Raw genomic sequence first — 25,877 nt, forward strand, 5'->3', positions numbered from 1 at the left:
CTATGGAAAACAGTATAGAGAGTCCTCAGAAAAATTAAGAATAGAACTACCGTATGATCCAGCTATTCCGCTTCTGGGTATCAACCCAAAGAATATGAATACACTAATTTGAAAATATATATGCACCCCAATGTTCACTGCATCACTATTTACAATAGCCAAGATATGGAACAACCTAAGTGCCCATCAAGGGATGAATGGAGGAAGAGATAAAGAGATGTGGTATATATATACACACACACACACATATATATACATATATATATATAAAACGGATACTACTCAACCGTAAAAAAAGAAAGAAATCTTGCCATTTGTGACAACATGGACAGTCCTTGAGGGTATTATGCTAAGTGAAATAAGACAGATGAAGAAAGACAAACATCATGTGATTTAACTCATATGTGGAACATAAAAAACAAACAACTCCAAAATAAGTGAACAAACCAAACCAAACCAAAGAAACATGTAGATACAGAAAACAGAGTAGTGGTTACCAGAAGGGAAGGGGAGGGAGAAGTGGGTAAAGGGGGTCAACTGTATGGTGATGGATGGTTATCGTGTATACAGAAGAAGATATATAATGTTATAAACATATAAATATATAACATCTAAGAGAAGGCACAAGTAAATATCAGGAATGAAAAACGAAAGCACTACATATTCTATAGACTATAGAAAAGATAAAAGGATACTAAGAAAGTCTTCCAACAAAATTTGAAATTTTGATGAAATGGACATATTCTTAGAAAACTACAACTAACCAAAATGGACACAGGAAGAAACAGAATAACTGAACAGTCTTATTGAGGAAATTGAATTTGTAATTAAAAACCTTTCCAAAACAAACAAACAAGAAACGAAACTGGAAAACTTTAGCTAGATGGCTTCAATGGTAAATGCTAATTAATAATGGTAGCCTTTCGCACTCTTCCAGATAATAGGAAAAGAAGAAATACTCCCAAGTTACCTTTAAAAATCTAGCAAACCCTTAAAACCAAAACCTGACAAGGACATTATTAAATAATTATATGACCTTCTTATTCATGAATTGAGATTTAAAACCCTAAACAAATAATTAGCAAATCAAATCTAGCAACATGTTAACATCTTACTTAATAGAAAAAAAATTTTTAATTCTTCCCCTTTGAAACTGGGAATGTGACAACGATGCCAAATATTACTCCTCCTAGTCAGCATTGTAGTGGAGATCTCAGCCAGTAAAGGTCCTAGCCTTACTAAAGGCAATATAATACAGTAAAATGTATACAGATTTGGAAGGGGAGGACATAAAACTGTCCCTATGTGCCCATTAATTTCTAGAAGAGCACAGATACTAGTAACCTCTACAAGATTTTCCTTTAGGCATAGGAACGTAGCGGTAGAGACTTCGGCAGAGAGCCAGGATTATACCAAGATGATGGGATAAGCAAACAAAGAGCTCAGGAAACATAATAGAATTCCTACTATCAAAGGAAGAAAAGTAATAAATAATGTCATGTGTCCAATTTGTCCCGCAGGTAATGCTGGGGTGGTGGTCTCAGTGTTGGGGGCATTGGTGATATCATATGAGGCAAATTCATCTCCAAGGAAAGCTCTTGGACGGGCTCAGTGTGGGACTGGTACAACCTTCCCACATGGATACTCTCCTAGGTTGATGTTAATAATATTTTTGTGGCTCCACGAGCTGTGAGACTGAGCTGCTTGTAGAATTTGAAGGTCACGTTGAGCCTTTGAGCTTAGTTTGCAAGTAGCAATGTATTAAGGCTCAAGCACATTGGCTAGAGGTCTTGCATTATTTAAGCTGTTGGGTTGCTTCAGCAGGCCTTTAGCCAGGACCTCAGTCAAGACAACAGAATAAAACAAAACAAAACAAAACAAAGCTATATTACAAACAAAACACTATCTTACACTTCTCCAACCCTCTAGTGATCATGAATTTGCTTTCTATCTTTATGGATTTACCTATTCTGGATATTTCAGGTAAATGAAATCATATAATATGTGATCTTTTGTACCTGGCTTCTTTTAGCATAATGCTTCAAGGTTTACCCATGTTGTGACATACATCAGTACTTCATTTCTTTTTATGGCTGAATAATATTCCATGGTGTGGATATATTACATTTTGTTTAGTCATTCATCAGTTGAGGGGCACTGGGTTGTTTCACCTTTGTCTGTTCTGAACAGTGCTACTATGAACATTTACGTACAAGGGTTTTTTTGTTTGTTTTTTAACATCAGTTTTCAATTATTTGGGGGTATATACCTTGGAGTGGAGTTGCTAAAGCATATGGTAATTCTGTTTTACTTTTTGAGGAAACACCAAACTGTTTTCCACAGTGGCTCTACCATTTTACATTCCCACCAGCAGAGTACAATGGTTCAAGTTTCTCCACATCCTCACCCAAACTGGTTATTTTACACTTTATTTTTAACTTTATCCTAATGGGTATGAGTGGTATCTCATTGTGGTTTTGGTTTGCATTTTCCTAATGACCAATGATGTTAAGCATCCATCTTTTCATGTGTTTGCTGCCCATTTCTATGTCTTTTGGAGATATGTCTACGCAAGTCTTTTGCCCATTTTTAAATGGGTTGTTTGTCTTTTCTGATTGTTGAATTATAAAAGTTCTTTATATATTCCGGATACTACACCTTTTGTAATACATAATTTGCAACATTTTCCCTCATTCTGTGGGTTGTCTTTTTACTTTTATGGTAGTGTACTGTGATGCACAAAAGGTTTTAATTTTGATGAAGTCCAATTTCTCTATTTTTTCTTATGTCGCTTATGCTTTTAGTGTCATATCTAAAAGAACCATTTCCAAATCCAAGGTGATGAAGATTTACCCCTAAGTTTTCTTTTAAGAGTTTTATAGTTTTAGCTCTGACATGTAGAATTATGATCCATTTTTAATTAATTTGTGTATGTGCTGGGAAGTAGGGGTCTTAACTTTACTCTTTTGAATGCATGTGGATATACAATGTCCCAGCACCATTTGTTGAAGAGACTACTCTTTCCCCACAAATGGTCTTGGCACCCTTGTCAAAAGCAATTAACCATAGATAAATGGGTTTATTTCTGCAATCTCAATTCTACTCTCTACTTTTCTGTATTTATGCAAATGCCAGGTTTTTTTTGCTTCCTACAGCTTTGTACTAAGTTTTAAAATCAGAGAGTGTGAGTTCTCTGAAGTGTCCTTCCTTTCCAAGACTGTTTTGGCTTTTTGGGATCCCGTGCAATTCCATATGACTATTAGAACAGGCTTTTCAATTTCTGCAAAAAGATCTTGAGACTTTGTCAGATATTGCATTTAATCTGAAGATAGCTTTGGGTACCACTGACATCTTGACAATATTAAGTCAAATCCGTGAACACGGATTATCTTTCTATTTATTTAGGTCTAATTTAATTTATTTCAGCAAAATATTATAGTTTTTAGCGAACAAGTCTTGCACTTTATTGGTTAAATTTATTCCTACTTTATCATTTTTAATGGTATTAAGTAGAACTGTTTTCTTAATTTCATTTTTGGATTGTTCAAAACTAGTATATGAAAATACAACTGAGTTTTGTGTGTTGAGCTTGCATCCTGCAACTTTACTAAACTTGTTTATTAGCTCTAACAGTTTGTTTTGTGAATTTTTCATGATTTTCTATATATAAGATCATGTCCTCTGCAAATAGAGATAATTTTACTTCTTCCTTTACAATCTGGATGCCTTTTATTTATTTTTCATGCCTATCTGTTTTATTAAAAATCCATTGATTTAAATGTTAATCTCATCCAAAAAACTGCTTCACAGAAACATCTATAATAATGTCTGATCAAATACCTGGGCATCCTGGCCCAGCCACGTTGACGCAAAAAATTAATCATCGCAGTGACTCTGATAAGCTCTACGCAAAGGTTGCTATTTTCTTGATCTGCTAGAATGCATTTTCATATTTTCCTCCCATTACCAAGCATGGTCTTCCAGCTGCTCAACAACCCTGCTTCCCCTGACTCAGACATGCTTATGTCCACTATCATGGAAAAAAACACTAAAATAATAAAAGGATACCAATTCACTCACCTATTGACAAACTTTAAAGTATGACAATAAAAATGTTGACAAAAATGTGAGGTGGATCAGTTAGGACTGGGTTTGGCTATAGCAGAAATAAGTCAAATAAACAAGACTATAGTTTATTTTTCTCTCCCAGAAATAGATACAAGGTATCTTCTGCCTTTCTATTCAGCCATCCTGGATCTGGGTTCCATTCCCAAGGTTGCTTTGTGCTATAAAATCGAATCAGAGCTGCAGCTATCATATCTGAGTTACTGTAAGTTTAGGAAATGGCTAAGGGTGCTACTTCTGAGTCAGTCCATTTCAAGAAGCTTTCCTAAAAAAAACCCTATATAACTCCTACCTACATCTCATTAGAAATACCATGAGTAAAGGCAAATTGGGGGATGACTTTTAGCCTGACACATTGCCATCCAACTAAATAAGGGGGCTACTATTAAGAAAAAATGATACTACTAGAATTCTTGTCCGCAGTGGAGAAATGGGACGTCTCCAGCACCGCTACTACTTTAGGAATATAAGCTGTCAGAGACACTTTGCAGAGTAACGTGATTTTACCTAATGAAGTTGAAAATGTATATAACCCATGACTCAGTAAATACTCCATTAGATATACAGCCAAGAAAAATTCACACGCACATAGACAGGAACATGATCACGGCTGCTTATTGTTTACAGTCAAATCAGCATTGTAGCCAAATACTGGAAACAATGCAGATGACCAAGAGAAAATGGTAAATAATAAGTTGTGGGATATCTATCTGATGGAAGATGGCAAATAAAATGAATGAACTAAATCTGTATGTATCAATAGTAGCTTGATCTCCAAAATAACGTCAGATTAAAAAATAAGTTGTAGGGCTTCCCTGGTGGTGCAGTGGTTAAGAATCCGCCTGCCAATGCAGGGGGCACGGGTTTGATCACTGGTCCGGGAAGATCCCACATGCGCAGCATAACTAAGCCTGTGCACCACAACTACTGAGCCTGTGCTCTAGAGCCCGCAAGCCACAACTACTGAAGCCTATGCACCACAACTACTGAAGCCCACGCTCCTAGAGCCCGTGCTCCACAACAAGAGAAGCCACCACGATGAGAAGCCCACGCACCGCAACAAAGAGTAGCCCCCACTTGCTGCAACGAGAGAAAGCCCGTGCGCAGCAACGAAGACCCAACGCAGCCAAAAATAAATAAATAAATAAGATAAATAAATAAGATAAATAAATTTATAAAAAAATAAGTTACAGAAAGTTATACAATGTTTAATAATATTAAAAACAATACAAAAAAAAAACAATACTATGCAGTGTGTATACATACATACAGTATGTATAAAATTATTCAAATTTTGCCTAGAAACAGAAGTTCATGATGAGGTTATCTTTGGAGAATGAGGGCGGAAAATGGAACAAATATAGGAGACACTTAATGACTTAATTTATTAACTTTAAATGATCAAGAACAAACATGATACAAAGTTAAATTTGTTCATTTAGTGGCCGTTAAAATAATTTATTTTTCTATAATATGATCCCACAATAGGGGAGTTAAACATTAATCATTAACAAGACTTTTCATGTCAGTTACATATTTTCATCAACAATGAAATTGATGACATTCTTAGTTTGATTTAAGGCTTCAAATAATACCATATTGTGTTAAATCTCCGAAATCGTATTAGTAGACTACTAAATATTATTAATATTCCTAAGTTTAAAAGTATGAGAAAAGTTTAAATGAATATCAATCAACTGTACTGTGTATAGCTTGATAATTCCTTTAGAAAATAAATAGGTCAATTTTCAATGAGAATGAACCCTCGAAAGATATGTTAACTTCTTATAGTTGAAATTTTTATAACTAAGAAACAATCTGTAAAATGCAAATCCATTCATTTATTCCTTTACCTCAAATTTTTTCTGATAATATTCCTTCAGAGCTACAAGTTCCTGGTCTCGCTTTGCAAGCAGTAGAGGGCGATGTTTAATCATGTAGTCTATGTCTGCTTGAAGCTTTGCATTAGCTTCTTCTAATTTCTCCTTTTCCTCCTCCAAACGTTTTAGTCGATGAGTTTTATCTTCAAGGTGCCATCGTAGTTCTACAATATCTCTCAAATAGGCCTCGTGTTCTAGACATATGATGATAAGATAAAAAAGAAAATCAAATTTTAAAACAAAAGCTCCAGAAGGACATCTTTATTTGATAATAAATATGAAATATTTTAGTTTCAGAAATTACTTTTCTGTGAATCTTACTAAATCTAAAATGTTACTTTTTTTATTTTTATTTTTTGGCCATGCCGTGTGGCATGCAGGATCCTAGTTCCCCGACCAGGGATGGAACCTGTGCCCCCTGCAGTGGAAGCGCGGAGTCTTAATCACTGGACCGCCAGGTAAGTCCCTAAAATAAGTTATTTTAGTATTGCACTAAAAATATATTGCTTTCTTCACTCACCATCAAAGGGATTAAACTATACAAAATTCACCTGAAAATTATAAAAATAACTCATATAAAATTAATATATGAAATAAAGTTTATCCACAAAAATAAAGATTATGTTGAAAACAGAATAATCTTAAAACAGTAAAATTAAAACAAATTAAAATGCACAGATCTAGTGATAAACCTGAGTTGTGCAAGGCCTATAGGAAGAAAATGACAAAATGCTATCAAACAACAGAAAAGAGAATTTGAATAAATGGATAAAAATTTTCTGTTCTGTATAAAAATATTTGAAGTAATAAATATGGAAATTTCCCTCAAATAAAATAAATATAAATTAAATTAAATATAAATTATAAATTAAATTAAATGTCAATTAACAGACTAGGACAATTTTAGAGAAACTATATAAAAGATTTCCTCATTATATTGTTAAATTTCTAAGGTTAGCCTAACCTTGAACTCTTGGAATAAAATTAGATTGGTTAGCTTGGGGCTCTTTTCATCTTTTTAAAAATAAACTTACTGGTGGGTTTTGCTGTTGTATTCACTGAAGATACTTTGCATATATAACTCGTGATTTGGGCTTATAATTTTCCATATTCGTACTGTCCTTGTCTAATTTGCTTTATAATTTATGCTAGCTTCTTATACCAGTTGTAGTTTCTTTTATTTCTGTTCTCTATGATCTTGTGGAAGTTTGAAATTGCATGTAAAGTTCTATTGCCCTAGTATGTATGTATATATGTACATATTTTGCAGGGAAGGATTTTTAGTTATTAAGTCAATGGTGTATATGTATATTTTGGTTATCTATTTATTCATCAATCCATTTTTTCTGTGAATTTATCCAGTTCATCAAAATTTCAATAATATTCTAAGAGATTTGTTCTGAATATCTTCCTTATTATTAATCACTGCTATATTTTTAGATACCATTTTCATTTCTAATTGGATTTACTCATATATTTTCTCTGTGTTCTTGATTAATTTTGCCATTGGTTTTCCATTATTTTTTTTTATTATTCTTTTTTTATTGATCAACATGTAGTTCTGCATACCTTTGGAATTATATATATTTCATTATTCAACAATTTTGTAATTGGTTTTCTGTTCTTTTCCTTTGTATTTATTTTACTTTTATTTTTCTAAATTCTGAAGTCATATATTTCAATAACTATGAATCCATCTTCTTTTCTGATATTATAAAAGTTATTGATTTTCCTTTAAATAATAATTTAGCTTTTTTCCACTCATGAAGATAATTTTAATAAGATTTAATGATACAGTTCTAAATGTTTTCTAATTTCTTGCATTTGTGCAATGTCTGACACCATCCCCTTTTACTTTGTTTATCCTAATTAGACAGTAGTATTTTTGTTTTAAAAAGTCAGTCACCATCTTGTTAAATATTACCATCATTATCTCCATGCTGATCTTCTATTAGATATTCATCATACTTTCTCATGTTATACTCTATGCTTTTAAATATTTTATTTATATTTTCCTTCTCCTTGTGTACCTGTGATGCATTCCATGCAAATTCTTCCAAGTTTACAGATATTACTTTTCTCTTCCTTAGTCTAACAAACCATTTAACCAACCACTGGGTTATTAATTTTGAATAATATATTTTTAATTTCTAGGAAGTCTTTTTTATTTCCACTTTTGCTCTCTTTTAAAAATAGTCTCTTAGTCTTCGTTTTTATTTTCAAACTTCTCTTTTTATTTCTTGAAACATAGTAAACATACTCATTTTATAATCTCATGTTCAATATCTGAAAACTTTTTGAGTAAGATTCTGCTGTGTTTTTACCAACTCACACTCATTGAATCTGTACCTTTGTGTTTTATGATATTTGGTATTGAGCTATTTCGTATCTTGAAACTCTATCTGAGAAAGTTCCCTGATATCTAGATTGAATTTTCAATCTTCCATTAAAAAATCTGTCTTGGCTCCTGAAAATGCCTAGCTTTACTACCAACACACAGAACATTTAAATGACATTCTCCACAGTGTATTTTCAGATACACAGACAGCAGGAATTTCAGTCACAAATCCATTTGGGTCAGTACATTAAGAATTCTTGGAATATTGTTTGCTTTCCTCCGCTAAGTGAAACAAGCAACTTTCTTTACTATTCAATCTGAGCAATAGGTTTATTCATGATTCACACTTATGCTGGGGATGGAAACCTTTGGATTCTCAGCTTCATGTAATGGCGTCTTATTGGACTTGTCATTTGGTGAGCCTTAGGCTTTCTCCCCAGTCTCCTGTACCAAATAGATATATCAAAATGGGGACCAAAGGATATTAGGGTTTCAGGGATTTCAGCTAACACATTTACAGACACTGCACCTAACAAAAGCAGAATACACATTAATTTCAACCACACACAGAATATTCTTCAAGATAGATAAAATGCTAGGCAATTTTTATTCTAAATAATTTTAATGTGATTGAAATGTTTCTAAACACAAAAAATTAAATTAGAAATCGACAAAAATAATCTGGGAAAAAATTTGAAAAAAATCCCCAAATATGTGCAAATTAAATAGCAACTTCTAAATAAATAATAGGTTCAAAAAGAAATCACAAAAGAATTTTTAAAATATTTTTTACCTAATTAAAAATAAACTCACGGGGCTTCCCTGGTGGCGCAGTGGTTGAGAATCTGCCTGCCAATGCAGAGGACACGGGTTCGAGCCCTGGTCTGGGAAGATCCCACATGCCGCGGAGCAACTAGGCCCATGAGCCACAACTACTGAGCCTGCGCGTCTGGAGCCTGTGCTCCGCAACAAGAGAGGCCGCGATAGTGAGAGGCCCGCGCATCGCAATGAAGAGTGGCCCTCGCTCGCCGCAACTGGAGAAAGCCCTCGCACAGAAACGAAGACCCAACACAGCCAAAAATAAATAAATAAGTAAATAAAATTAAAAAAAAATAAAATAAAATAAAACAAAAAAAATAAACTCACAGCATATGAACATTTATGAAATGCAACTAACACAGTTCTTAAAAGTAAATTCAGTTCTTAAATACCTATTCTAGAAAAGAAGGTATCAAAAAAATAATCAACGCTTCTACTTCATGAAAAGAGAAATAGTAGGTTAAATTATTCCCAAAGCAAGCATGAGAAAGGAATCAGAGAAGAAATCAATTATATCAAAGCTGAAAAACAATAGAGAAATCAAGAAAAGCAAAAATTGACTCTTTTAAAAGATCAACAAAATTGATGTAACTTTTGATAGACCAAGAAAAATACAGAGAGAAAGTACAAATTACCAAAATCGAGAATGAAATAAATGTCGTCTCTACTGCTATTATAGAAATTAAAATTATAAGAGAATTTTAGGAACAACATTAGGCCAGCAAATAAGACAACTAAAATGAAATGGACAAATTCCTTAGAAGACACAAATTATCAAAACTGACTCAAGAAGAAACAGAAAAGAGACCCAAAACCATTAAATAAATTGAATTAGCTATTAAAAATATGTTGACAACTTTGGACTTAGATGCACATGAATAGAATACTCATTAACTGGGCCCTGGGTAGAAAAAGAATGACTTCAAAGAAATAAAAAAGCCAAACTTGAAACTTACGAAGATTTAGATATCAAACTCAAGCTAAGAAATTAGTATGGTCTAATTTACTAGTCAAGAACCAATAAAATTTCTAGGATCCTAACAGAGGCAAAAAAGCAGTCAAAGGATTACTGACTTCCATAGAAAATATAATACAAACAGAGGAAGATGAGTTCACTATAAAATATGTAGAAACCACAGTAAAAACAACTCAGTATCAGGGAGAGTCATCAGAAGCAAGCTATGACAGACCAAACTGTTGTTCACTAGCCTCCCCCTTGGATTAAAGATAGTTTCTTGTCACACTCATTTGTGATTCAGACATGGTACTTATTTTGACTAAAGGATGTGAGTAACAGTGAGAGTATGCCAGAGCTAACATCTTGAGGGGCATCCTATCTTTTTACTCACTATGTTGCACTCTCCTCACTTGCCACATGAAAACCATGGCCCTCGGAGCTGCTAGCCAGTGAGGATGAGAGAAACATGAAGCTCACCTGAACCCAACACACAGTCTTGAGTCAAGCCCATTAGATCTGCAGCCTGAAGAAATCCTCCCTAGCCAACACACAGACCCATGAATGGAAAAAAAAATGATTATTGTTGTAAGCAACTGAGTTCCAAAGTGACTTGTTACAAAGAATTGTTGTAGTAATAGCTGATTAATTCACATGACAAAACAATGTCAAAAAAACCAAAATCAGAATATTTGACATTCTATTAATTACTCAGATCTTCCTCCATAGCAGAGGCACTCTTGTGAGCATTTATATGGGACACAATTATCTTCACATCCCATCCTTTCTGAAAGGTTAATCCCCAAAACTCTCTCATAGACTTCCTTTCACCGGTCTTACATTCATGTTCTTTCTAAGTCCCTGACCACTATGCAATCCCTTTTGCCACTTCCCATCTATACCTCAGCTTATTTCTTCTTCAAGGTGATTTTGCCTCCACCTTTTCCATACTGAGATTGTAATACAGTAGCTCCCCAAATTATATCAACATACCATTCAAATCCTTTCATAAACCAGGGCTGTGATTGTTTTTCTCTCCCATTAGATGGTCATAAGGAAGTACGTGGAGCCATAAATGTAAGTTAAGGAAAAGACAGGGAATTTATAGAAGCAGGAACAATGGGAGTACCAGGGGAATCTGAGTCATTAGTTTATTTGTGCCTTCAGATGCTGCTTGGGTATAATATAGTATATGTATTCTTATTTTATAAGAAACATTGCTAGGCACATCCAATTTTATAATTTATAGGTTCATACAGCACCCAATTCATGATGAAAAACTTATTTCTGGTTATCTTTTTTGGTAGGGAAAAGAAGAGGCATTTACTCGATTATTAGTTGCATATCGAGTGCCAAGGGCTGTCATTTGGGAAAGGGGTGCAGTGACCAAGCAGAAAGGAAAGTGGTCAGAGGTACAATACCTCAGCCTTACTCTTCTCCGTCATCTCCCATGGTCTCTTGCCCCTGATTTCCATTGGCTGAACCCAGAAGGAGGACAGAGTGCAAAAGATATCTTTTATGCAGTCTATTATACATCAGCCTCATGGGCCACAAAACAAAAGTTACAAACATGGGTGAGGTGGTTAGGGGGATGGATGGATCTGGAGGAGGAACCACAAGACACCTAGAAAGAAGTAAATTTCCATAAATTTACCCCCCCAAATTATCAAAACTTTTACACACATTGTACTTAATGGTAAGGCTGTTATGGAAATTAGAAGTTTTTCCTGTCACATATGCTAGAGACTTCGAGAATCTAAACAGACTGTAAAAATATATAAATTTATAGTTTGTAAACAAATTCAAAATATTTAGAGATTATATCCTAATATATCGATATAATTGCAGCACATTCCTGAAAGCACATAAACTTTTCAGTAATATGTTACAAACAGAAGGCACTTAAGAAATACACAGTGATAATAAAGCTAAATTTCATTGCATACGTTAGCTACTTAAATAAAATAAAGCAGATGAACATAAATTTCAGTTTTTTAAGTAGATCATTACTAATACTGAATAAAAGGCAACTCAAACAATAAATTATAAGCAACCGGCAAGGATGTACGTCTTCGTTCAAAATGCATGTATTAGGCTCCTAGAATGTGCAGGCACGTATCTCAATTTAATTTTATTTTGGTAAATCCTTAAGTAGAACTCCATATAGACCCCAAACTATAATATGTAAGCACTCTTATAAAGGGTATATGAGATTACATATAAATTGATTGGCAAAAAATTAAAGAAAATCAGCCCTCAACATTGACTTTCATTTTCTTGGGGTGGGGGTTAATTTATGTTTATTTTTATTTTTTTATAATTTTTTATTGGAGTACAGTTGATTTACAATATTATGTTAGTTTCAGGTATACAGCAAAGTGAATCAGTTATACATATACATATATCTATTCTTTTTTGGATTCTTTTCCCATATAGGCCATTACAGGGTATTGAGTAGAGTTCCCCGTGCTATTAGTTATCTGTTTTACATATAGTAGTGTATATGTCAATCCCAATCTTCCAATTTATCCCTTCCCTACCCGCGACTTTTCTACTACTATTGACAAGGAAGGGCCACTCAAACAATTAGGAAAATGGCAGATGGCTTTCTGTGGATGTGAATATGAATCCACTCAACAATCTACTGGGAGCCCGATGACTATTCTGACCCTACTGCAGCCTCAGCTGCCTCTAAAACATCAATATATATGTATGTATGTACACACTTATAAATTATATACCTATGCTATTACATTAGTAGCATATGCACATCACAAATCCTATTCAAAAACCTTATGAATCAGAGCAAACTCACTCCAAGCCCGAATGAATTATTTATTTTTATAAACAGCTGTTGACACCAAATATTTTATAAAATACATTACTTTAAATGTGGGTAGAAAAAGGTCTACTGTTACCTGAGTTTTGCATAATTTTTATATAGTTAGCTCTTTAGTAAAGGGTGGCAGAGAGCATAGACAAAGGTTGGATTAAATTTAGTTCCAGCCTAGGCTCTGAGCCCATTTCTTGCTTCTTGAGCTCTGAGCACCAGAAGGGAGTGAACAAACGGAGAGTTTAAGCTGTGAGCTTCATATTACTTTAAAAGGTGGAAATAGGCATTAAATCTACATTTGATTTTTTTTATTAAAAGAGCATAATTGAGGAACCATCTCATCTTTTCTTGCAGCTCCCTGAAATGTGTACACTATACTTGGGAGACTACAGCTTTAGAAGATTTATAACATTATAATAAAGGTGTGTGTACGGGTGGAGTCTGACATAATTTGAATTAATGGCTATTGTCCCAGAATAATAATTAATAGCATCCTTTTTTCTCTCAAAGGTGTCTTGGCTTAAATCATGTGTTATATGGAAACCCTAATATAACCCATTTCTAAAGCATGTGAATCCTAAATTAAAATTATTACCCTATGATAACATAAAAACCTTCCAGCCTCAGGTAGGATCAGGTAGTCTGGAACGCTTGATGAACACGGTATTTGGAAATGAAAAATCCAATACCTTTAGACTGTTTAATACTTGACCACAGGTCCCTCATTCTGTAATCTAAAAGACAGAGTTTCCTTTTTAAACATGTGTTACCTGCATGACTCTTGGAAACATCCTGTTTCTTTGCCTGCTAGAAGTTCCCAAAGCAAATTTACTATTGAATTCTCAAAAGAAGATGCAAATAAGTCCCTAAAATATCACTTAGAATTCTCTCATTTTCCGAGATTTAAAGATGTGGCTGATGCCACCAACTGGCAATCACTTTAAATTTCTAAATTTCTAGTAACTGAAATATTGTAGTCATTATGGGAAATATGTACCAAATGTTTGCATGACCCTTGGGTACCACAAGTTCAATGGCATTTCCAACAAACACCAAATGACAGCAGGTCCAGGTTTGCTCAGTGCAGCCCCAATTTATGTCTGTAAACTCAGCATTATTATTAATAGTATCTTTCAAAAACGCACTGGTTTGCATGCAGAATAATATGGTCACTCTAAACAGAGGTAATTTTTTAATTCAGAGGTTCAATTAATCATCCACGCCTCTCCAACAAAGTAAATGGCAATATGAAAAATCCTTATTATTACCTTTCTGCACAGCTAACGGGATTTCTTGACGTTTCCAGACTGACCAAGAATCAATTTGCACGCTAATCCTTTTCTTTCTTGATTTTTGTTGTTTTAAAGCTTCTTCAGCTTCTGCACGATCAGTTTCTAGACTTTTAATGAGTTGGATGGCCTCTGATAGCAATGTTTCCATTTCCTGCTTTAATTCTGGACACTTTTCATCTTAAAAGAGAAATATGTATTCACATTGGTTAATGAATCAGCCAATAAGCTGGATGGTGGGAACAGGGGTACTAGCTGTGTTGCCATCTTTTTAATATTTATATATTTACTATGAGAATTGTAGAAAAGTGAATTAGCCTTGTAAAGACAGTTTTATTATAATACAATCATAACATTAATTATAACCTATAAAGACAGATTTTGAAATAAATATTTTATAAAATAATTAGAATAGCTAAGTCTCAACCAGTATCTTCATGCACATTTTTTTCTGAGGGAAAAACACATGTTCTATTCATAAGCTGTATTATAGAGCTTTATTTTGAAATTATGCTTGTGTTTCCTCCCATTCTATGAGAAAAGCAAACCATAATGCTTTATCTAATATTTATCTAATATTTATCAGATAAATACTGAAAATCCTCACAGTTTCCTAGAAACAAGACACTTTATGTTCTTTACCTTATCAGATAACAACATCCCTAGTTAGCCTTGCCAGAAATTCATTGTCATTTCCAAATTGTATTTAGTCAGTTATAATACAAATGAACTCCCTTACGAGAGATATTTGTGATTCTTGGTTCACAGCTCTGGAATGATATGGTTTAATGTTAACAAAATGATTAACATGGGTATTCATTCATCTATTTATACAAGAAATGGGTAGAGAGCCTGTTATGTCCTACGCAGTATGCTCTCTCCCTGGAGATAGATCAGTAAGAAAGACGGATATGAGTCCCATTCTGGTGAGATTTATACTTGTGAACATTGGCTTTTGCCAAAATGTGACATGACAAGAAGACATAAACAAACACAAAGTGTCAAGAAAGGCAAAGCCTCCAAAGAGCTGGGGCTGGAGGTAAAATAGTGAAACTGGATCAAGAAGAAAGGTGCTTCAATAAAGATGTTTAAAAAAAAAAAAAAAAAAAAAGAAGAAAGGTGGCTGACAGATCTTTGTTTTATTTTGGTTTGTTTTACTTTTGGACAATAAAGACATTAATTTTCCATTGGAAAATGGAAAGTTTTTTTTTTCATTTTCATCATTGTGCATATATCTTTAATTTTTTGAACATTTTCATTATTCTGTATGTATCTTTTTTATATTGAATATCCAGATGCCAAACTTTATAAGCAGTTTTCACGTTATTTCCATCTCTATTTTACTGAAAGGCTATTTTAGATTAACTTGAATTTCCTTCAACAAATCGCTTTCATTTTTAATTGGCCAAAATGACCCAGCCTACTTCTAAGGTAGAATAATCATGATAAGTGGATGAATCAATATTTCAGAATGAGAAAAATGCTCCCTACTGGAAAGGTTCTTTTTTTCCTACTTTTCATTCCTAGACTGGTTGACAGATTTCATTTATTTAACATAAAACATGTGAACATAAACACGTTGTTATTCTCTAAATGTCTTACCCTTCACATTTAGGTTTTTTTTTTTTTTTTTTTTTCACACACACACACTGTATTTTATTTTTACAAGAGATAAATAGACTGACACCAAGCATTGTACATGGATGACCACAACAAAAGCAACAATGATTGCAATTACCAAACATGAAACACACTCATACTATGTCATAATATTGACATTCAGTCCAGTAATCCTCCACTGTAACAGCTCCTTTACTTTGCAGTGAAAATTGATTTGTATATTCTTTGCCTCTGAGTCCTTGTGGGATTTTTTTTTTTTTCTTTTTTTTTTTTTTTTGAAAGTTTTGTGTATAACTTAAGGTGTCTCCAATTCATTCTATTTAATATCTCTCCGAATTTTTTTCCAGAATACCATCTCAATTAGTTTTACTGTTTCATACGGAGTGAGCAACCACCTGCATTTTTTATTAGCATAAACACTTAAATACCACAAATCTTCCTCATCCTGATACTGTCTTGTGTTTTAGAGTCAAATATACATGTTTATAATAAACATAATTGTAGTTTATTTAACTGTTATTGTGACCATTAATAGATTGATATTTTCTCCTAGAATTTGTCATTTGAAAAATTAAGAATAAATCAGGTTTTCATTTTCATTATAAATGAAAAATAGTAAAAACAGAGTCTCACTATGAATGACAGCATTAAATAACAAAATATTCGTGCTTCTAAAAAGTCCTAAGTTTACTGGTTATCCTTCTCTAAAGGAAGGTGTTCAACAAATTTTTGTGGCAAAGGTAGGAGGAAGTGTTTAATGTCAAGGATATAGTCAAATATGTTGAAGTAATTTTAACACAAATTTTATACCAGTATATAAATTATTATACATTTACATTTGGAAATTTTGACAAGAATATTAGTCTTAATTTATTTATATAGAAGAGCTGTGATGTCCAATATGGTAGCCATGAACCAACATAACTAATTTACATTTAAATGTAAGTTAAACTTAAAAATCAAATTTTTCAGTCTCCCTAGCCATATTTTAAGTGCTCAACTGCTGTATGTGGCTAGTAGCTACCCTATTGGACAGTGAGACATAGAACACTTCTATTATCACAGGAAGTCCTACTGGACAGCACTGAATTACAGTTAGATTCTTGAGAAGTGGGCAGGGATAATTATATACTCAGGACCTAGAGCAGTATATGGTATAGTACAGTAATGAATAAATATTTGTTGAATAAATGTTTAATCAAACAATACAGAGGCTCTTTCCTCTATTAGTCAATCATAAGGATTACAAAACTCTTATACATGATTCTTATGAAAATGAGAAATGTATAAATGAAAAGCCAATGAGCTTTTAAATATAATTATACTTTTCTAGTATGAGGTACAACTTTACCTCTCAATTCTTCTGGTATGACCTGTTTCACTGGTGTAGCAACACTCAGATCTTCTTTCAGCTCTTTTGTGAAAGAAGTTCTGCTCCTTTATAACGGGAAAGAAGCAATCAATTAATAAAAGAAGGCTGTACTTAAAGTTAGTAAAACAAATTTTAGGTGATTTTTTTTTTTTAATTTAAACTTTGGATTTATTTATTTATTTATTTATTTATTTATTTATTTATTTATTTATTTATGGCTGTGTTGGGTCTTCGTTTCTATGCGAGGGCTTTCTCTAGTTGCGGCAAGTGGGGGCCACTCCTCATCGCGGTGCATGGGCCTCTCACTATCGCGGCCTCTCTTGTTGCGGAGCACAGGCTCCAGACGCGCAGGCTCAGCAGTTGTGGCTCACGGGCCCAGTTGCTCCACGGCATGTGGGATCCTCCCAGACCAGGGCTCGAACCCGTGTCCCCTGCATTGGCAGGCAGACTCTCAACCACTGCGCCACCAGGGAAGCCCCTAGGTGATGTTCTAATATTGAATTTTAAATGTGTGATGAAACTTACTATACATATTAATGGTACTATATAAGAGATGTACATAGCAAAATTCTAATAGGAAATGGGTTTTATACTTCATGGTAAATTAAGAGAAATTTAAAATTTGTTACAAATGACTTGAAATTTTTTGAGGGGATAGTAAAGCAGTACTGTTTTTAATGATATCACTCTTTTCTAGAGAGTGTTGCTATCAAAATAAAAGAGTTTACTGAAAATAATTTGAGAGTTATTTCTCTAATTTCAGTTTAGCAGTTTCTGGGGAGACAATATAAAATGCAAGGAGTAAAAATACTATTTCATATTTGATGTTAAGGTTTTAGAAAAATGTCCAAATTAAAATGTTATATTTTTTCTAAAGAATCTTTCTAGCTAAAGTTCTATATATTCAATAATGAAATATTTCTCATTATCAGTATGCTTCTGGTCCAATTCTTGAATCCTAGACTAGTTTTCACTGTACTGAAGAAGAAGTAAGTTTCAGGAAGTTTCATTTTATCCATGTTGTAGCATGTATCAGAACCTCCTTACTTTTTATGGTTGAATAATATTCCACTGTACAGATATACCACTCTTCATTTATCTATGAGTCCACTGAAGGATTTCAGGTTGTTTTTACCTTTTGGCTGTTATAAATACTAATGATACAAATATTTGTATACAAGTTTTTTTTTTTTTGTAAATGGGCCAAGAGATGGGCTTTTATTATTTTATTTTAATTAATTAATTTATTTATTTATTTTTGGCTGTGTTGGGTCTTCGTTTCTGTGCTAGGGCTTTCTCTAGTTGCGGCAAGCGGGGGCCACTCTTCATCGCGGTGCGCGGGCCTCTCACTGTCGAGGCCTCTCTCGTTGCGGAGCACAGCCTCCAGGCACGCAGTCTCAGTAGTTGTGGCTCATGGGCCTAGCTGCTCCGTGGCATGTGGGATCTTTCCAGACCAGGGCTCAAACCCGTGTCCCCTGCATTGGCAGGCAGATTCTCAACCACTGCGCCACCAGGGAAGCCCCAAGTTTATTTTTTGCACACCTGTTTTAAAATCTTTTGTGTATATACATCAAAGTGAAATTGCTGGGTCATATGGTAATTCTAGGTTTAACTTTTTGAGGAACCACCAAACTGTTTTTCATAGTGGCTGAACCATTTTACATTCCCACCAGCACTGCACGAGAGTGCCAATGTCCAACAGAAGTGGCAAGATATGGGCATCCTTGTCTTATTCCTGATCTTAGGTTGGAAACTTTCTGTCTACACCATTAAGTGTAATGTCAGTCAAGAGTTTCTCATAAGTGTCCTTTACCATGTTTTAGAAATTCCCTTCCCATTCTAGTTTTTGAGTGTTTTCATTATGAAAAGGTGTTGGATTTTGCCACATGCTTTCCACATCAATTGAGATGTTCACATGAGTTCCCCCCACCTCCTTTTATTACTGTGATACATTACATTGATTGGCTTTTGTATTCTGAACCACTCTCACATTCCTGGGATAAATCTTACTTGGTCATGATATATAGTTTTATTAATATGTTGCTGGATTCATGTTGCTGATATTTTGTTAAGAATTTTTGCATCTATATTCAAAGTGATTGGTCTACATTTCCTTTTCTTGTGATGTCTTTATCTGGATTTGGTATTAGGGTACTGCTGACCTCACAGAATGGGTTACAAAGTTTTTCCTTCTCTTTTATTTTTTGAAAGAGTTTGAGAAGCATTGGTATTGATTCTTCTTTCAACATTTAGTAGAATTCACCAGTGAAGCCATCTGGTCCCGGGCTTTTCTTTGGTTGGGCGATTTTACTGGCTCAATCTCTTTACTCATTACAGACCTTTTCAGATTTTCTACTTCTTCCTGAGTCAGCTTTGATAGTTTGTTTCTAAAGAATGTGTTTATTTCATCTTGGCTATCTAATTTGTCGTTCATAGTATTATCAACTGTTCATTGTATTATCTTATAATCTTTATTTATGCAAGATCTATAGTAATTAATGTCCCCAATTTTTTAATGAATTTTTTAATTCAAGTGTTCTCTTTTTTTGTCAGTCTAAAGGTCTGTTAATTTGTTTGATCTTCTCAAAGAAACAATTTTTGTTTTCATTTATACTATTTATTGTTTTCTTTTTACTCTGTATTTCACTTATCTGTGTTCTAGTCTTTATTATTTCCTTTCTTTTGCTAGTTTTAGCACACTCATTCTTTTCTAGTTCTGTAAGCTAGAGTTAGGTTACTGGATTTGGAATCTTCTTTTTAATGTAATCATTTATGGCTATACATTCCCCTCTGAGGACTTCTTTTACTTCATCTCATAAGTTTTGGTACCATGTGTTTTCATTTTCATTCATCTCAAATTATTTTCTAATATCTTCTGTGATTACAAATTGACTCACTGGGTTTTTTAGAGCATGCTGTCTAATTTATACACATATCTGAATTTTCCATGTTTCCTCCTATTATTGATTTCTAGTTTCATTGAATTGGGTCAGAGAAGGTACTTTGTATGAATTTAATCTTTTTAAATTTTTGAGATTTTTAAATGTGGCTTAATAATGTTCAATCTATCCTGAATAATGTTCAATGTGAATGTGAAAAAAATGTGATTTCTACTGTTGCTGCGTGGAGAGTACTACACAAGTCAGTTAGGCCTAGATGGTTTTAGTGCTGTGCAAGTCTAATTCCTTATCGATCTTTTTGGTTTTTTTATCCATTATTGAAAGTGGGGGTACTGAATTCTCAAACTTATTATAGAACTGTCTACTTCTTTCACTTCTGTCAGTTTACTACATGCTTTTGAGGTTTTTAGGTATGTATAGGTTTATAATTTTTATATCTTCTTGATGGTGTGACCCTTTTATCAAGATATCATGTATTCTTTGTCTCTTGAATATGTTTCGACTTAAAGTCTATTTTGTGTTATATTAGTATAGCCACTCAACCTCTCTTCTGGTTACCATTTTCCTGGAATATATTTTTCATCCTTTCATTTTCAACCTACTTGTGTCTTTGGACATCAAATGAGTCTCTTATAAACAACATGTAGTTGGAGAATGTATTCTTATCCATTCTACCACTCTCTACCTTTTGATAGGAGAGTTTAATCCATTTTCATGAAAAGTAATTACTGATAAGAAAGGACTTACTTCTGGCATTCTACTATTTGTTTTCTATATTATCTTTTTATTCTTTAATTTCTCCATAACTGCCTTCTTCTGTGGTTAGTTGATTTTATTGTTTTAGTTTCCTTCTTATTGGATTTCTGTGTTTTTTATTTATTTGTTTTATTAGAGTTTTTCTTAGTGGTTCCTTGGAGATTAGATGTTACAATTAACATCTTAACTTCACAAAAAATAAGTTTGAATTAAAATCAACGTATTTTCAATAGTATTAAAAATTCTGTTCCTTTACAGATCTGCTTCTTCCCTTTATGTTGTCATTTTCACAAATTAGACATTTATACATTGTGTACCCGTTAATATAGATTTACAATTATTGTTTTATCTATTTAACTTTAATTAGATAGAAAAATAAAATAGATACATAATAAAAATGCAATTATACTAATTTTTGTATTTATCTTTTTAAAATTTATTTATTTATTTATTTTTGCTGTGTTGGGTCTCCGTTTCTGTGCGAGGGCTTTCTCCAGTTCCGGAGAGCGGGGGCCACTCTTCATCACGGTGTGCACGCCTCTTACTGTCACGGCCTCTCCCATTGCGGAGCACAGGCTCCAGGTGCGCAGGCTCAGTGGTTGTGGCTCACGGGCCTAGCCGCTCCACGGCATGTGGGATCTTCCCAGCCCAGGGCTCGAACCCATGTCCCCTGCATTGGCAGGCAGACTCTTAACCACTGCACCACCAGGGAAGCCTGTATTTATCTTTATAGCTACCTTTACTTTTGGTGTTCTTTCATATGGCTGCAAGTTACTGTCTAGTGTCCTTTCACTTCTGCCTGAAGGGACTACCTATAGGATTTCTGATAGAACAGGTCTGATAATGTGTGGAGCCCCTCAGTTTTTCTTTATCTGGGAATATATTAATTTCTCCTTTATTTTTGAAGGACACTTTTGCAGGATTCAGAGTTTTTGTCTGACAAGTTGTTTTCTTCCAGCATTTTACATATGTCAATCCACTGCCTTCTGTCCTCCATAATTTCTGATGAGAAAATGACTTAAAATTTTATTGAAAATCCCTTGTACATGATGAGCAACTTCTCTCTTGCTGCTTTCAAGATACTACCTTCATCCCAGGTTTTCAACAATTTTACTATGATATGTCTTAGTGTGGATCTCTGAGTTTAACCTGCTTGGAGTTCACTGAATTTAGTGGAAGTACAGATTCATTTCTTCCATCAAACTTGGGGAGCTTTTAACCAATGTTTCTTTAAATATTCTTTCACGCCCTTTTTCTCTCCCCTGTCACTCTTGGACTCCCATTATGCATATATTTGTATTCTTGATGGTGTCCCTTGGTCTACCAAGCTCTGTTCATTTTTCGTCATTGTTTTGTCTTTCTGTTTCTCAGCCTGAATAATCTCAATTGATCTATATTCAAATTCAGTGATTCTCTCTTCTGCCTGCTCAAATCTGTTGATGAACATCTCTAATTTTTCGTTTCAGTTATTGTATCTTTTAGCTCCAGAATGTCTTATTTGATTCTTTCTCATAATTTCTATTTCTTTATTGATATTCTATATTTATTGAGACATTACTCTCCTGGTTTTGTTGGGTTTTTTTGTCCATAGTTTATTTTATCTCTTTGAGGATACTTAAGACAGTTGACTTAAAGTCTTTGTCCAATAAGCACAATGTCTAGGCTTCCTCAGAGCCAGTTTCCTTCATTTCTTTTTTCCCCTTGTTAATGGGGCAAATTTTCTTTTATTCTTTCCCTGCCTCATAATTTCTGTAAAAATCTGGAAATTTTGAGTATTTTAATGTGATATGGATATAAAATTACCCTCCCTCTACTGGGTTTATTTTTGCTGTTTGTGGTGGGTTTTTATTTGCTTAGTGATTCTTCTAAACACTTATTGTAATATCTGTATTCTTTTTCATTTGTGGCCATTGAAGTGTTTCATTAGCTTACTGGTGAACTTGAGTTTTGTCCAAGTTACCTTAAATACCTGCGGCCCAAAAAAAAAAGGAAAAAAGGAAAAATATACACTCCCAATCTTAGCAGACTGGCTCCGAGTTGGAGTACTCCTTTAATGTTTATCCAGGCTGTTTACAACTCTGCCTCTACCTTCAATTCTTACCTGTGCAGATACTAAAGGCTAGCCAGAGGTAAAAGACTAAGTTTTCTTGGTCCTTCCTGAGCATATGTCCAACACTGTTCACATGTGTGCACTTTAAAATTCTGTAGTATAAATGAGAGCATTGAAAAACCCTATTCCCCCATGTATCTCTTTTCCCAAATTCTTTATTCCCAGGCATTTTCATCTTTTTAATGCTTGTTCTGACTAATCCACAGCCTCAGACATTGGTGGCAAATATATGACTTTAAATACTTTCAGCAAACACTGCCTGGAAGTGGTTCCAGCTCTATGATTGCTCTTAGTCAGGAAAAAACAAAGACAATCCTTTGTGCTGGTCCTTCAGGGAGTCATCAGACTTAGCAAAACACTGAACCATAATTCTTTAAGAATAAGGTCCATACTGTTCCTTCTGGCACTAGCAATCTGCACCACAAGTCAGGCTATTTGCTTCATGGCCACCACTGATCTGAGGGCTGGAGGATGGCAAGTGGGCAATTTAGCCACAGTCCTTCCTTCATGCAATGCAGTACCTCTTTCTTCCTTAACTTTTTCCCTTGTTGTTGTAAGTTTTGGACTAGATTCCGCATTTCTGCAGAAGTTGATTCTCATCAAGTTTTGCCAACTTTACAGTTGTTTTTGTGGTAGGACACAACCCTGGAAATCCCTATTCTGCCATTTCCAGAGACATCCTAATTCTTATATTTTTAAAAATAAATTTTAATATCTAGTATAAAAATTCTGCTTTCAATTTCCCTTTTCTTTTCAAATAAACTCATCTACAGCAGATTAATCATCAAAATTTGAACATAAAAAAGAAGCATGAAAGGTTCTTACCATTCTTCCAAAGACGTTTCAAACTGTCAAAATAAAAGATCTCAATAAAAAATCAAATTTTTAACATCTTAAAAACAATAGCACAGCAGGTTCTTATTAGTTATCCATTTTATACATATTAGTGTATATATATCAGTCCCAATCTCCCAATTCATCATATCACCACCTCCCAACTAATAAGAACCTGCTGTATAAAAAAATAAATAAAATAAAATTCAAAAAAAAAGACAATAGTAAATTTAACTCACACCTAAACTCACTGACAAAATTACAAATACTCTACTTCACATTCCCTATTATATTTCTGTCAACTTATACTCTGTTGTTTCCACAACAGCTATATACTTATCCTAGCTAGTCCTTTTATTATTACTCGCACCTAATTGTTCTCATCTTTTATCTGTTTCTAAATTTTACCTTTACATCAAGGGTCACTTCAAATGCCATTTATTCCTAAAAGACTTTCTACACAATCGTAAGTGCATGATATTTAATATATTACCAAAAAGTGGAAAATACATAATTACATGTAAGTTCACAAATATTTAGTTTTTCAGAGTAATATCCCTCTTCTGGACTATAAACTCCTTGGTAGGAGTCATGTTCTACAGATATATTCTAACACTACCTTGGGCTCTAAGGGGCACAAATTAACAAAAACACAAGGAATATACAGTCAGAATGTTGTGCGTTTCATAGACAATCTCTAATTCAAGAATTTAAATTGAAGATACATGATTACTTTTCCCCAATTCCTATATTATACCAAAATTTCTGGGAAAAAATATATAGGTATGTCAATAAAATCATTGGAACATATATTTGAGAAGAATTCCCCGAAACAGAGTAATCAGATGAGACTGATAATGAAAAGAGAGCAAAGAAAAGTATAACTCAAAAGAGACAAGTGGAAACCATTTCAGGGGAGGTAAAAGTTCTGTGTGGAACTCACGAGAAATTCCCAGTATGTGAGAATAACCAGGTGATAGGCAAAGTACATAATTAAAGGGCTGCCTGTGATGAGATGGGCCAGTCCAGTCTTACTGCTTTCTATCCCAAGAATCCAGAATACATGGCTGAGAAGTTACCTTCTAGTCATTGCCATGAGAAGAATTCTCTAACCACATTGGAGATCTGCCTAAGAGGGAGAGGCTATCTAAGAACAGAAGTTATGGTTCTAGAGAGAAACAAAACAGGGCCTACATAACTAGCAGAATCTTACATAGACCCAAACAGGTGAGTGAGGAAAAATAAAAGCACATTTATCAATGAGGGAAAAGATTCTAAGGGGCTACAAACTCAAAAGTAAGCTTCTTAAGGCAAAAGAAAAGGCCCACAACTTCCTTGCCTAAGCATATTACCTCCTATTTACAAAGAGCTTGAGTAAAAATTTTATACACTGGATAAAACCCTCGATGTAAGCAGACCCTGACAGCTTCTAAAAAGCAAACAAATAATAACTGCAACAAAAAACAACAAAAACTTATGCTAGCAACCAGTAATCAGTCTGGTCCACTATTTATAGATACAAGGACAAAAAAGAATATCCAAATATTTGAGGAGAGATTATAGCATGAAAAATAAGAAAATTTATACTGAATGTAATAATAAATTCCAGGCATATATATCTTTTCTCCACAATACTAAAAAAGAGAAAAATGAAATTTAGCATGAGTGTCATCCAAATATAAAATAGGCTAAAGTAAGTAATCATTTTATTACCCATATATATGAGAGTTTAGTTTATTATAAAATTTCCATTTCAAATTAAAATGGAGATGGACAATCAATGAATAATATTAGGATAATTCAAATAACTAAGAATAAAGTATCACATCTGCCTCATGCAATAAAAAAAATAAACTTCAGATGGTTAAAGAAACTTAATGTAAAAAAAAGTATTAGAAATAATTAAAAATCTTAATAATCTTAATATGAGGAAGAATTTTTTAAACATTACAAAAATCCCAGAATTTGTCAGATAACAGATTGGTCTACACACTAATATCTCCATGAAAAAGCTACCATAAATAAGTTAAAAGAATTGTACAAGCA

The 25,877-nt window shown here is 33.8% G+C and overlaps 1 protein-coding gene across 1 annotated transcript in view; it reads right to left on the reverse strand.

Moving 5' to 3' along the window:
• The window catches only part of CCDC178 (coiled-coil domain containing 178), a 365,246-nt gene that overhangs the window by 313,502 nt on the left and 25,867 nt on the right, over positions 1–25,877 (reverse strand). Inside the window, exons 4-7 of the mRNA XM_036874296.1 lie at positions 23,823–23,845; positions 17,211–17,296; positions 14,219–14,419; positions 5,979–6,199 (exon numbers count right to left, since the gene is read on the reverse strand). Coding sequence (XP_036730191.1) covers positions 5,979–6,199; positions 14,219–14,419; positions 17,211–17,296; positions 23,823–23,845 — 531 coding nt within the window. The remainder of the gene's footprint in view (positions 1–5,978; positions 6,200–14,218; positions 14,420–17,210; positions 17,297–23,822; positions 23,846–25,877) is intronic.

This window comes from Balaenoptera musculus, chromosome 14 (genome assembly GCF_009873245.2).
Source record: "Balaenoptera musculus isolate JJ_BM4_2016_0621 chromosome 14, mBalMus1.pri.v3, whole genome shotgun sequence".
Classification (NCBI taxonomy): Eukaryota; Metazoa; Chordata; class Mammalia; order Artiodactyla; family Balaenopteridae; genus Balaenoptera; species Balaenoptera musculus.